Genomic DNA, 15,214 nt, shown 5'->3' with positions numbered 1-15,214 from the left:
AGTAAGGAAAGTGTAGTGGTCTCCAGAGTTTTCTTTCACTTTTTTTCAAGGAGTGATCTTACATTTCTGTCTGATTTTCATTTGTGATTCTATATGTATTTCTTCTTAAATTAGGACAATATTTGATTTCTTTATCATAAGATGCCTTCTCTAGTACAGAGTTTCTTACTTAGGGTGTCCCACTGTACGTATGTTTGCTTTATTTTCCAGGAAGCCACTGTATGGATTGTTTCAATRTAATTCCAGTATGATTGGACTAGAATCATTAGCTGATCCTTCAGATACCTGGGAAATTATAGAGACTATTGGGAAAGGTACTTATGGTAAAGTCTATAAGGTTGCCAATAAGAAAGATGGAAGCTTGGCAGCAGTAAAGATTCTGGATCCTATCAGTGTAAGTAAAAAATATTAAACTGTAACTTCAGTGTTAATTTAAAAGAATTCTCAGAGTTGAAATGTAAATCAAATGTGTAAGATACTGACAACATCCAGAAGGGAACTGTTTTGCAGAATGCATTAGCAGATGGAGTTTAGTACCAGTAACTGAGTGGCGCAACTTAGAATTTCATCATCTTGTTTGAGGACAGCATTTGCCCAGTTTGTGTTTTAGGTCTGTGTAATTCTGCTACAAATTTAGTTATCTTTGCTTGGAGCRTGCAAATTATGAGAAGACACAGAGGCATTCCTCATAGGGCCTGCTGTAGCCAGGAAAATACAAGATGCTGTGAATCTTAATGTTCTTTTATTTTTATTCTGTGTACTCCCCAAAAGAATTACTCTTCCCATCACAGAAGCACTGTGAACTTTAGGATATTTCAGAGTTACCTTTTATAAGCAGATAAACTGTGAGGCAATAGTATAGATAAAAAAAGAAGAGCGCATCCCAGATCCTCAGAGGTAGGTCTCTGCCAGCTCTGGTTTTAGTGGGTATTAAATGCCTAGCTTCCCATGAGAACCAAGGCCCTAGTTTTCAGTGGAAGTTTTAACTGGCTGCTGTTCAGGTTGAACCAAGCTAGAGTTTGGTCATGACAGCTGGGCTAAAATATTTACTTGAAAATGTTATATTTCTGTCATTGGTCACTACTGAAATTCATCGTGGTTTTTTCTCTTGTGTAAATCTGAGRAAGGCACAAGCTTAAATTTTCTAATACTCAAGTCTGTGCAAAAATTAGCAAAGTTTCAGTGCTTAAGCACTATTCTGAATTGTGGTCTGTGTGCTGGTATAAACAGTACTTTATAATTGTCAGAGAATTTTTTCATTAAAAAATACTTAACCTTTTCATATTTCAKGGGTGGTTGTTTTGTCTCTTTCATTGTTTCTGGTGTATGTCTTTCCTCATAAGAATGCATTTGGTTTTATTGATGGCCCCTTTGAGGTTCTGTGTAATTGTTCTGTTTAGTCCTATCTAGGTACCATAGAAAAAAGAATAAATCAGAGCTTCATGTATTTAGCAGACATGTTAAAAATATGCATGATTTAAAACAGATTAAAAGTCATAYGTGTTTAAATTTCTTACTTAGACAACTGAGCAGAGTAAAGTATGATTTTTAATTTTCTTGTGATGTGTATTATGCACTGAAAGAATTCTTGAAGAACAACTGCTTGATTTACACAGACTTCACTTTTTTGTATGTAGGGAAAGCACAAGGGGCACAATTCTGTKTGTATTAAATGTACAGCATAGTGTGCTTTCTGTACAATGTATAGCTGCATTAAAATAAAACTATTTAAAAGTACTAACTAATTAAAAATACGTCTTGTTATCCACGAGAGTTTGTTCTTGCTTTATTGGGAGTCATTGTCTTCATATATTCTGTATGTTTGTGTTTTTTATTTAGGATGTAGATGAAGAAATTGAAGCTGAATATAATATTTTGCAGTTTCTACCCAATCATCCTAATGTTGTTAGATTTTATGGGATGTTTTACAAAGCAGATCAATATGTGGGAGGACAGCTCTGGCTAGTACTTGAGGTAAAAACTTTTTGATGATATTGCATCTTACCTTAGCAAATGTGGTTGGGTTTATATTTATTATTGCTAAAAGAGTCACAGACTTTCATGATAGATGATGTGTGGTAGCCTACTGYTGAAAATCACATCCAGACTTAAAAAATTGTTTAATAGGGAATGTTCTTGCATTTAATTTCTGTTTTAATTGCTACATTCTGCCTCCAAAATAAGCAGATCCTTCGGGTTTTTTTTTGTTAGGGGAAACATTAGATAAGAGATTTATATAAACGTGTGGGGAACTCAGGCATTTGAGTGGAATGCAAAAGATGATGAAGTAGTAACATGGAGGGTAGTTAACAAATGAGCTGCTTACTGCAAAACTGAGCAGAGAAAGTGTAATGGGAAAGTCTGTTTTATGGTAATTTTAAACTAGGGACTTGTTGGAAACCTAGCAACAGAAATGCCTTCTATAACTCTTCTTGTTCAGTGGTGTGTTGGTTTTGCTTGGCCTTTGGTTGGTTTTTGGTGGTGAGGGGGCCACAGAGATGGCTTCTGTGAGAAGCTGCTAGAGAAGCTGCTTCCACCATGTCCAACAGAGCCAGTCTCTGATGGCTGTGAAGATAGACATGCTGCTGGCCAAGGCTGGGCCAATTAGAGAAGCTAATTATGCCTCTGTGATAATATATTWAAGAAAAAWTCAAAACAAAGGGAAACACAGGCTTAGAAGTGTAGTAGGTGAGAAGAATATGCGAGGGAAACAATATGGAGACACCAAGGTCAAGGGAGAAGGAGGGGGAGGAGGTGCTCCAGGCACTGGAGCTGAGAGTCCTCAGTTTCACACTGGCCAAATGCCAGGTACCCATGACAACTGTCAATCAGTATTCTTACAATGTCAAATTGTATTTTGGTGATCATGTTTCCAGTTAAGTGTCTGCCAAAGATTGTTGTAAAATGAGGATTTCATGTTTTCTAGGCTTAATTGATATAGAACTCTGCGCAGGGAGTTACTGCTCTGATGACTAGTAACCGACTATTCAGRTCTTTCTCTCTTCCATAGCTAGATTGGTAAAAGCTGGGATTCACTTTCTAATTATTGATTGTTTTAGAAATTCCATTCTCTGTTCTTGARTGATGACTAGAATCAGAATAGGGAATCTTTATTTTCACTACATGTTGTGGAATCCCAATAATACATGCATGTACTGGAGCAATATGTAGCTTGAATGAAAACTTCTGGATGTGTTTCCTCTTAAATTTCAGTAACTATTAAAAAAAGGACGATTTGTTTTTTTAATTTGATGGTGTTCAATGACAAAATTTTGTAGAGCAAAATCATCATATACTCTATGTAATAAAATTGAATGTAGAATTAGAGCAAGTTTTTATGAATTAAATAAGTGAATTCAGCTGTTTTTTTGATGCACATAATCCAAAATTTGGAAGAAATTTGACACTATGAAAAATGTACTTTCCTTATACAGGAAAATTTATCAGCCAAACCAAACTATTCCTTGCCTTGGAATTTGCATGCAAATTTATATATGCATAGCAGTTACCTGTGATATTATAAATTAATGACACATTTTCACTAAAAGGGAATATACAGATTGTTCAGACTTTGATCCCTGAGTCTTTGATGAAAAACATTCATTTGATGTATGACTTCCAAAATTTGTAATAAAAAGGTAGATTTTTTTTTCCTTTAGGCACAGTTTTGCCATGTTTGCTCACTACAAGCAAGACCTTTCTTTGATAAATGCTTGTGATGAGGAAGGGTGGCAGAAGTGGATGCCTTAAGTATTTTTATGATGATGCAAGTCTTGGACAACATTTAAATGTGCATCACTCCRCCTTTTAAAGTATTACCATTAGGTATGAAAGTGGCAATGAAGTTTAAAAATTTATTTTTTCCTAGTTCTTTGTTCAGTGTCAAGAATAGTGTCACTGACTGCTGCAGTAGTGTTTGTGGGATGTGGTTTTGAGTCAGTCATTCATTTAACATATATGGCCAAACAACTGTCAGTCTGTATTATTTTCCAGTCACAACCAGCTTGGGTTTTTTTTTGAAGTTAGGGCATACTTTTATATATTTTATTTGCAAGCCAGAGATAAGTTCAGTACAGCCTATATAAACAGAACACTGAATGCACTGAAAGTAAGAAATAAAACTTTGACTTAATGGCTTGTCAGTAAACAGTTAAGCATGGGAAGAAAAACATGCACTTTAATGTGAATACATTTGTTGGTTGATATTGACTTGAATGCTCCCACACAACTGATAAAGATTAAAAACAATTCCTACTAATRAACTGAAAAAAAAAGGTCGATACAGAACTTATCAATGTTTTACCTGATGGAATTTTGCTTCAAGATCTTCTTTACATGAAGAATGTCTTGTTTATCATGTGGTCTGGTCCTTTCATGAGCTAAAACTTCTTGTCTAGTGAAATTTTTTTGTTGCAAGGGAGATTTAGTAATGAATTAAGAAAAATATTAACACATAACAGAAATTAGTGATTGATAGTGATTGAACAGATACACTATTCATAAAACTATTTGAAAAATGCAAATCTTGAGAGTTTGCTTTTTACTATTCTCCTAATTTATGTTGTGGTATTTTAAAGTGATGATGTAAAATCAACTTGTGTTGAAATGCATGTGATTCTCTGGCAGAAATGGCAAGAGTGCTGGCCCTAAAAACAGGCATAGAGGCGAAAATTCAATACGAGAAAGGCAGTCAATTCTCCCTTTTTTTTTTGTTTGTTAGGTTTGGGGCTTTTTGTTTTGGTTTTGGTTTTGTTTTTGTTTGTTCTTTTTTGGTCAAACAATTGGAAACATCAAGGCAATAAAAGGAAAGAGAGGAGAAAACATAGAGATGAATACCTGCTTAGAATGGCATGGACAGTAAACTTAAAGTGTGGATGAGAACACATTTACAAAGATTCTAATTTTACTTTTTCTACTCCTTTTGATATATGGCAGCCCATTAGTAGAAAATTCTTGGAAGAACCTGCTTTTCTGGATTAGAATGTTTCTCTGTTGTTGACAGCCCTGGCATCTGAGTATAGAGATATGGCTTCTGTCTATTTTATATTGCCTGCTGTTGGGAGCATTGATGGGGTGAAAGTTTAAAATGACTAATTTGTGGCCTCCCAGTTATCAAGAGCATCAATCTCTTCTGTCTGACCTTTTCTTTCTGTACAAAAGAACTTCTGAAAGAAGACAATGCATGTATTGCTGTGAAAATACTCAAATAATGTAAATTGAATTTATAAATCCTCTTTTAACACTGAAATACAGTCCTGTTCATAATATTTTAAATTTTTTAGTTGTCTTTTATAAATTACATTTTATAATTTTCAGTTTTCACTTCCTCTACCCAGCCTGCTGTGTTTTATTATTTACATCGCTACTAAAATGAATTTTGTTGTTTCCAGACTTGTGTTGTAGTGCAGTTTTGCATGGTAGATGTTTATAGCCTAAACAAGTATATTGAGTAATTGAGGACTTGTCTTGCTYTTTTTCCCTTCTCAAAACTCGCCCCTTTCCAGCTGTGCAATGGAGGTTCTGTCACAGAGCTTGTCAAAGGCCTGCTGAAGTGTGGCCAAAGGCTGGATGAAGCTATAATTTCATACATCTTATATGGTGCTCTCTTGGTAAGGATGTTCATTGGGCATGTAATGACAGCAGAGGGTGCAATTTACTTAYTGCATACATACATTTTCCATTTATAAGGTATGGTAATGTTGACAATATTACATGGGCTATTAGAGCAGCAGGGGTTGTATAAGGGCATGTAGTCCAGTGGACAGATGTCCTGTGGACAGATGTTTCTGTAGAATATGTGCAGATTTTCTTCTCCATTACCTATTCCCTAATAGTAGGGTGATTGTTTTTAAATAAGGGAATAAACTAATTTTTGTTACTGCTGGTATATAGGGCCTTCAGCATTTACACAATAACCGGATCATTCATCGAGATGTGAAAGGGAACAACATTCTCCTGACAACAGAAGGTGGAGTCAAGCTCGTTGACTTYGGTAATGACTGCTTCCCCTTTGTTTTCCTGATACATGCAGTTTAGCCAAAGGCATCTGTTYACTTTCTCTTGGGAAGGCAGAATGCCACAGCAAGAGGCTTTTTCAGAAGCATACTCAGAATTATTTTAAGAAGGAAAAATGCAAAAAGAATCTGATTACRGCAAGAATAAAAATTCTAAGTAAAAATCAGTTATAGAGTTTAAACTTTTAAAAGCTTAAACATAATTTAATAATTTTTAGAAATTCCGAAAGTAGCATTTTATTTGCGAAGCTCTTTTGTGTTTCACAAGAAATGCCAGTTTCAGGGCAGTTGTCATCCTAATTTAAATTTAGATATTCTGTCTTTTACATATGAAAAGGAAACATTCTTTCTGAAATGGCTTTTGATAGCCTTAAGCATATTTTTTCCCCTCTGAACAGAAGGTAAAATAGTCCCTTGGGTTCAAAACCCAACATCCATTTAATTTGTGATTATTGCTCTTAGATTTGAGCATTGTCAGTCTGGGAATATCATAAGAAACAGGAAGGAAAAAGGGAGGGAGTGTGATAGAAAGGGACTTCACAATAGATTTAGTCAGTTCRATTTTTTTCCCTTTGAACATGCACTGAGAAAGAAAAAGAAGTAAATGCTTTAGTTCCTCAGGTATGTGTGCAAAGGAGTGGACAATTTTATTAAAGTTAATGGAAGCAGATTTTTAGGAATATGATTAATTAATGAAACCATATAATGCACAAGGTAATTGCCATTGAAAATAGTGTTGTGTTTGTAATAGTTTTGCTTAGTAGTGTGTGAAGGTAARGAATAATGTTCACATAATGAGTGTAGGGTAAAATGTTATGTAAAAAAAMCTGCAAATAATAATACATATTTTTAAAATCCTAAAAGATGAAATTTATGCAATGGAAAGGAAATTGTATACTAATGATTTCATCATATTGTAAATTTTACATACATATATATTGAAGATTCTCAAGGAAGCTGGCACAGAGGAGAGTCCTTAGKATCTTCTAGGGACAGAGATTCATTATCTTGAATTGTAAATGCAACAATTAAAATAGTGCTTGGAGAAACATAGGACCTGAAGCAAAATTTGGAGTGAGTCCCTGGCCTAGTATGAGAGGAAGATCCCTTCTCATTTGGGGTAATTTTGGCAGTCTGATCTTTGTTTTTACTCCTTTATGGGAAAAGTGGGCTTTTCTCCTCAAAGCAGAATGTTTTTATCAGATGTATTAAAGGCCTTAAAGACAGATCAATGTGCTGCAACGTCAAGTGGCACATTCMAGGAAACTCTCAGTTTTTATGGGGTCCCATGGGTCTCTCTGTTTCCACATTTTGATTTCAGGATTTTTTCTCTTACTTTTTAAGTTATGACAGTAGCACTAGAAAATCACAAGAAATATGACAGGCTCAGAAAAAAATGAGACTTAAATCTCAAGTGTTCCCTACTGCTTACCAGTTAGGAAGTGCCAAGAAATGCCCACATATCTMTGGGCTTTTTGACCAAAGAAGTATCAGACGCCATTTAGTTGGCGTCTGATTAAGTTTAATTAAGTTTCTGTTTTTCCACTCTTGCCCAGTTTTCCACAGGGTCTCTGGGAATTATTGAGGTCTTAGTCACAGGTGATATTGTTTGTAAACTGTTTTGTCTCATTTTTTGCAGAAAGTGGAAGACAAGTAGTAAAATTGCAAGGAGTTTAGGATGAGAAGGGACTTGGAGTTTAAAGAGTTGAATGGCATCAAATTGGAGACTATTCTTTCTTCTGACAGTGTTTCTCTGTGATGCAGGGTCACTTACAACAAACTCTGTTCCTCATTTTCCCAGTAGTCTGTTTGAAGTATCTTGTCTGCCTTTGCAGATCTGTGTGCTGTTGAATTGCAGCTGAGATCTGTTATAGCTCTACTTGAGGCATGTGGAATGTCTAAAAACTGAAAGATCTCACATTAAGTACCCAAACACAGTGGATGCTTTGGATATTTTTAGGTTAATCCCTGGWACTAATAATCCTCTGCCATTTTGGGGAATGTTAAGCAGATTTATTGTTTAATGGGTGGAGAAGGAAATATGTCAGAAGGAGAAAATAATGATTTTAAATATAGTATAGTATTGTATATATTAAATAGGTAATGAAAATTCAATTCAGTGGGGTTAAAAAAAGTTGAATTACGACCTATTCAGTGGAGACTATCCATTCTGTCCCGAGAATGAGACAGGACCTTGATTTTAAAAAAGCTGCTTCATATTCAAGGCTGTATATATGGATATTAGGTCACAGAGAGGGTTACACAGTTATCTTTAATTGAGGCTTTTCTTTCCTTTATTGCATGGCTTTATAGCTTGTTTTTTCAATGTAACACACATTTCTTCCCTCAATTGCTTTCAACAGAATAATGTATTTGAATAAATGATGGTCACAGCAAGTTGACCCAAAATGTCTGCAACTTATCATTCTTTCATGCTCCTGCTCTCCCTTTCTGAGCTCTTTGGTATTCTGCACTGTTTTTGAATATCCCTAGACAGCAACTATGAATTAAGCTAGCTGAAGAGAGATCACAGTGAAATGGACAGAGGCTTGTTGTATGTYCCAGCCATTAACTGTTTCACAGCGRTACTTAGGAAATCAGAAAAATGAAAAACAAATACAGAACTGAATGTTGGAGTTAGAAATCAAATAATTTAACTTGTGAATCTCAATTTTTAATTTATTGGCACCAGTCAATGTGTATTATATGTTTCTGCCCATTTTTGCCTCTGGRTAATGCCACAAGACTAAACTACTGTGGTTTTTGTTTTTAAAAAATGTTAATGCAAAATATATTTCTAAATCAATATTGGCTTTGTGTCAACTGGTTGGAATGCTACTGAACTGAACTCATTCAATTATATGTTGGCCAGAGCACAGAAGATTTGCTGTCAAAGTTCATTCTAATTTGTTAACATTGTTTGATTGCACTCTAGTTCATTCTTTCGTGGCTTTTTTTAAGTTGTGCTTCAGTAGTCCAACCCCAGTCAGCAAAGCTCTGAAGCCTGTTTTGTTTTAAGTATGTGCTTAATTCCCTATGTACAGTGTGAGTTTGAGCTTCTGAGCTTTTCTCATTAGGCAAAGATTTAAGCAAGTGCCTAAGTCTTCCGTTGAACAGGAGCCTCTGCAAATATGCTAGTGAGTGAATTTCCAGCCAGTGATATTCAGGCAGTAAATATCTGAAACGGAAGTTTTAAAWTCAAGTTGTAATTTTAATATTTCCCATTTATACTTATGAAAACAGCAGAAAGAAATCTGGGATAGTTGTGTCAGTGGAATTTTTGAGTTTGAATTAAAGTGCTTCAAACTGAGAGTCATTCACAAAAAAAAAAACAAAACAAAAAACAACCTCTCAGCAACTCTGAATGAAAAGAGCAAGTTGAAATTAATCAAATAATTTGTACCTACATTATAAACATAATTTGCCGTGTATTGTGCAGCTGTGCTCCCAGGTTTGGGTTTTGTTTTCCAGATACTTGAAATAAATTTTACCGAAATGACAATGAATTTGAAGCCAAGTTTCTTTGATCTGTTTTATTGCAGGTGTTTCAGCCCAGCTCACCAGTACACGGCTGCGTAGAAACACCTCAGTGGGAACACCCTTTTGGATGGCACCTGAGGTAGGCTGTTGTGCCTGTCTGGGATGTCTCCATTCATTGCAATACACACTTTGTTGCCTCTTCCCCATAGTAGGAGGGTATCCTTTCTTCCCTCCCTTATGGCTGTGTTTCTGCTTGTCCTCTGTTCAGTAAAAATAATATCCTGTTAGAGTGTACAAAATGGATTTCTAATAATCTTCATTATTTCCCTCTCTGTAGTGTTTCCATAAAAGTTCAGCAAATCTACAAATAACTGAGGGTCCTGAGAATGTTATGACTTTCCAGTCAAATATTGTATGTTTTGGGGTGCTTGTCTGTGATGTAAATATGACTGGGGGGAGAAGGAGGGATTCCTTCTTTCCAGTCTTGCACACTGCAAAACCCTGACTGACCTCTGTGCTCTTTAACCTTAATCATTGTCTGCAGACCTATGAACTTAGGCATGTGGACTAACATAGATTTAAAAATGGAGAAAAAAAAAATATACAGGTGGCTTAGCCCATATTCATATATCTTGGATCATATTTTTATGTACTACTACCCAGACATAACCCTTTCCCTTCTATTTCATGCAGCTCTAAAAAGTTGTAACACATCATTGAACAAAGGTCCCGTTTGTACTTTACCAGACTTCAGGGTGAAAGATGTCAACCTTTGCCCTCCCCGCTTTAAGGAGCAAAAAGTACTTCTGAAAGATAAACATTATGAAATTTAAAAACAAGGATTGAAACAGGAGTGGTCTGTTTGTTCATAAGTTGTTCAGCCTTTGTAACATTACAAGCCTCTTTTCTTTTGAAGGCCAGATGAAGGAAATTTGGGATTGAATTTATATCTATTGTGAATGCACACATCTATTTCTGTATGTCAAAGAGTTAAAAGTATTGTGCAAATATTTACTTTAAAACATTTCATACTTTKTATGCATCTATTTTTGTTTCTAAGAAAGGCTGATTATAGCTGAGCAGAGAAAAGAAGCTGCTGTAATGGGTCCAAAATTGATCTTGCACAGTCTCACAAAGAATGGTTGATATTTYACCATCTCCATAACAACCAGTTTACGTCACAAAGGAGACACAAGATAGCTTAGAAACCACTGTACTGTGCAAGCATTATTTATGGAATCACCTTGGTTGAAGACATTTCTAAAATGAGACCTCTGTAAAATACTTCTCTAAATAATAATGGACATACTACAAAATATTTTATTGAACATGTATTATTACAGGTTATTTTTATGGTACTGTTTTGCTTGAATAATTGCCATCAAGGACAGTAATCATACCAAATTTATTTTCCCTTCTGTGCTGAAAATGTTTTTCTCACAGCAAAAAGCCAAAGAGATAAGCAGATATTTTGATCTGAAAAATTTTGACGTGAAAATACAGCACACATGTAACCAAGGTGTGTTATGTGCAGAGCACATCAAACAGGAACAGGAGTAGCTTTGARTATTTCCTGTTTTGGAAAGATCTGCTGAAAGAACCAACCCAGTGCCATAAGCGTACTAACCCATATCACATTTTCATGCCTGTGTGAGACGTGCCAGTCAGGCTTCATGGGTGTACCAATCTGCAGAACAGCTGCAAGGTGCTCAGATATCCATTATGCTGTTGTTAAAATGGCTTTTAAATGACAGATTGCATAACCTACATGCTCAAGTCACTGCAATTGCTTATATAAATGACAGACTTCAAGTGATATGCAAGATGCAATTTACCTTATTTCTGGGGAGACCTTTCTGTTATTTTTAAAATATGCACCCAAATTTTTATGTGAAAGATGGAAGAATTGGGGCTGCAATAAGATGAAAAGGTCTCATTGGTTAACAGTTTATTAGGAAGAGTGTTTTCTAGATGAGATTGTGGTGGGATCAGTAAACACTAGAAAGGCACTTTACTCAGTTTTTTGCAGTCATTTCCAAAAAAGTTACTGCCTAAAGRTTTTTGACATAGGGTAGAATTTATGTCAAACCCCAAAATATTATAAAATAACTGAACAGGAATGAAATGTTACTAATCRGAGAAATAGACAGYATGAAGRCWTTTTTTTWWAAAAAAAAAAWTTRCTGTCTACARTGTRAAGCATAGGTACCYTGGTCAAGGCATAAGGCAATCATGGGATCCCAGCTGACAGTGAGAAAGATGGATTTAATCTGAAGGGGGTGTGAAGAGGGGAGRTGAAAAAGCTTCCCTTGGAGGAAGAGACAACAGTAGTGTTTCAGAGTAGAAGAAAGCTGACAGGAAATATTTCCCAGAGTAAACCCCAGGAAAATGAAACCTGAAGAAGAATGACGCAGGATTTTTCAAGGTGACAGATAGGAATAACTAGATATAAGCAGGAGAGAAATACACTGGCAACTGGAATCACTAGATCAGCCTGGGTCGTGAACAGTCAGTAAAATGAAGGAAGCCATATTTTAATATTAACTTTGCAAAACATATCAAAAGGATTATATGGCATAGGAAAATGAGGGTGACTGAGGGTGGTGTAAGGAAGGTGTTCAATGCAGTGTTCTTACTGGTAGCACTCAAAGCAGCAGCTTAACATTTTGAGTGACTGAAGCATCTTGGCTCCTTTTTTCTGATGATTGAGGCTTGTTAAGCAGTATCAGGACAAAAAAGATCTGTCCTTGAGCATTTGTTTTGAGCAGAGCTTGTGATTAACAAAAAATTTGCTGAAAAATGTAAATACAGGTGAAAACTAGGCTGGAAGCAGCAGAGGAACGTGACAAGGATAAGTCAATATGAAAGCAACTTTAAAGTAGGCTCATTGAAAATGAGTAATTGCTGTTTAACCTAATTAATAGTGTTTCACGCTTAGAAATACAGACTTTCAGAAACTGAAACACTGAATACAAGCATACCAATAAAATATAAATAAGGCAGGATAGTGTTGGTGTGTTTAAAGCTGCCAGTTGCCAAACACTTCACTTACCTAAAATCTGCTTCTATGGTGCTGAAATAAAGTTATATGGTAGCAGGATGAATGACGTTTGGAAGCCTTTGTACTGAACTGCTTTACATCTGTAATTCTAAGCATTAACATGTCTTGTTTTCAATTTCCAGTGCATATCTGAACAAAATCTAGTTCAAATGGAATTAGAGATTTCTTTTTCCACACATAGGATTAGATTATTGTGCTCTAGCTGAAAACTTGACCCTTGAAACAAGCTCAGTTAGAATATCACAGAACAATAGAATCACAGTCAARTAGGTGGAAAAGACTTCTGAGATCATTGAGTCTGTCCTGTGACCAACCATCTGGTCAACCAGACCATGGCACTGGGTGTCRCATCCAGTCTTTCTTTAAGCACCTCTGGGGACTCCACTGCCTTCCTGGGCAGTCCATTCCAATGTTTAATCACCCTTTCTGTGAAGAAATTCTTAATGTCCAATCTAAACTTCCCCTGACACAGCTTAAAACTATGTCCTATTGTCCTGTCTCAGGTTGCCTGGGAGAAGAGACTGACTCCCATCTGGCTACAGCCTCCTTCCAGGGAGCTGTAGAGAGAGATGAGGCCCTTGAGCCTCCTCTTTTCCAGGCTAAACAACTCCAGCTCCCTCAGTCGCTCCTCACAGGACTTGTGCTGCAGACCCTTCACCATCTTCTGCTTCATCATTCATCATCATTGCCCTTCTCTGAACCTGCTCCAGCACCTCAGTGTTCTTCCTGAACTGAGGGGYCCAGAACTGGACACAGCACTTGAGATGTGACCTCACCAGTGCCAAGTRAAGGGAGATGTTCAYTGCCCTGGTCCTACTGGCCACAYGGTTCCTGATACAGGCTGGATGCCACTGGCCTTCTTGGCAATCTGGGCACACAGTGGCTGATGCTCAGTTGCTGTTGCCCAGCACCCCGAGGTGCTTTTCCACTGGGCCACTTTCCAGCCACTCTGCTCCCAGCCTGTAGTGCTGCATGCTCAATCCCCTCATCCAGATAAACAGTAAAGATATTGAACAGAACTGGGCCCAACACTGATCCCTGGGGGGCATCATTAATGACCGGATACCCACTGAGTGCAGCACCATTCACCACCACTCTCTGGGCCTGGCCTTCCAGCCAGTTCTTAACCTAGTGAAGAGTGCACCTGTCCAAGCTGTGTGCTGCCAGCTTTTCCAGGAGTGTTCTGTAGGAGATTGTGTCAAAGGACCATCAAGTCCAGGCAGACAACATCCACAGCCTTTCCCTTATCCACTAGGCAGGTCACCTGGTCATGAAAGGTTGGGTTTATCAGGYAGGACCTGCCCTTYCTGCTGGCTGRGTCTGMTCCCTTGGTTGTCCTGTGTGTGCCGTGTGAACACGCTCAAGGTGATCTGCTCATGTGCAGATATATGTACACGTTTGGCCCAAATTTAGTTAAAGGAATAGAAATAGAAAAAGATACTTGATGTCAGAAAGTACTGGAGAGATGCTGACCGTAATTTTAAACAGCAGGGATCTGAGAATCAGTGCATCTGAGGATCAGAATGAATTTCCAAAGTGTTTGAACAGTTAAATTGTCTTTTCCCAATGTTTCTTTGTATTCCTTTTTAAACTTTAAATCTGATTATATGTGTATGAAATAAGTCTAATCCTGAAACAATGAATAATATTTGCATTGTTTCAGCATGAATCTGTGTCTCTGCATAATCAAATAAAAAAGCTGGTAAAAAAAAGCACCCCGAATAGTAACTTGCATTAATGTAGTTGAAAAATATACATAGAGAAAAATATAATTTTTCAAAAACCTCACAACAACTCTCTGCTGAAGTCAGTATTTATTACAGCAAGGGTTGTATTCTGGTCTTAGAATTTGGGAAAAAAATAATTTAATACACTTAATGTGTCGTTAAATACTGAATTGGGAAAATAGTATAGAAAAGATAATCCGATCACTGACTGGGGCTTATTGAATCGTAGAATCACAGGTTTGGGTTGGAAGGGATCTTAAAGATCATCTGTTTCCAACTCCCCTGCCCTGGGAAGGGTCACCTTCCACTGGACCAGGTTGCTCAGAGCCCCATCCAACCTGACAAACACTTCCAGGTACGGGGCATCCAAAGCTTCAGAGGGCAACCTGTTTCAGTGCCTCACCACCCTCACAGTAAAGTGTTGTTTTCCTAATATCTAATCTAAACCTACTCTCTCTCAGTTTGAATTCATTCCCTCTTGCCCTGTCACTACATGTTCTTGTAAAAAGTCCCTTTCCATCTTTCTTTTCATGTTTTTAATTAACTCTAAGCAAGTACAGTGATACAGTGAAACAATTTAGTATAGTCTCATCTTGTAATATTTCAGCCTATTCTGTTTGCCAGCCCTTTGCTTACATCATGAGATTCAAGGTCAATTAGCTAAAATTAGCTTTTTGCATATGCACATTTTCTCTATACTTTTAATTGCCAGCAAAGCAGGGAAATTCATTCACGCTGATTCTATAGGAATCCGCCATTTAGTATAAATAGGATTTCAATTTTGAGAATGCATATACACTTACTTTTTTGTCTGAAAGCCGTTAGAAAACAGATGTACAATAGAAAAATATGCTTATTTTGTGATAAATAATATTACACCTTCTCTGTGAAGGAAATTTTTGAAAATATTTTAACTTCTGTCTTCCACAGAA

At 36.7% G+C, this 15,214-nt stretch overlaps 1 protein-coding gene across 1 annotated transcript; it reads left to right on the top strand.

Annotated features, from left to right (window-relative positions):
• Positions 1-245: 245 nt before the first annotated feature.
• On the top strand, positions 246-9,633 carry LOC130576781 (myosin-IIIb-like; the record flags this gene model as incomplete). The annotated part of the gene is made up of 5 exons (XM_057371680.1): positions 246-394; positions 1,840-1,974; positions 5,505-5,609; positions 5,893-5,992; positions 9,557-9,633. Coding segments are annotated over exons 1-5 (564 nt in total), but the record flags the coding sequence as incomplete, so codon positions are not given.
• Positions 9,634-15,214: the final 5,581 nt, after the last annotated feature.

Source organism: Malurus melanocephalus, unplaced genomic scaffold (genome assembly GCF_030028575.1).
Source record: "Malurus melanocephalus ecotype Western Australia unplaced genomic scaffold, MMel_1.1 scaffold_155, whole genome shotgun sequence".
NCBI lineage: Eukaryota > Metazoa > Chordata > Aves > Passeriformes > Maluridae > Malurus > Malurus melanocephalus.
Note: the sequence above shows the minus strand (reverse complement) of the source record. Positions and strands in the feature narration are given on the sequence as shown.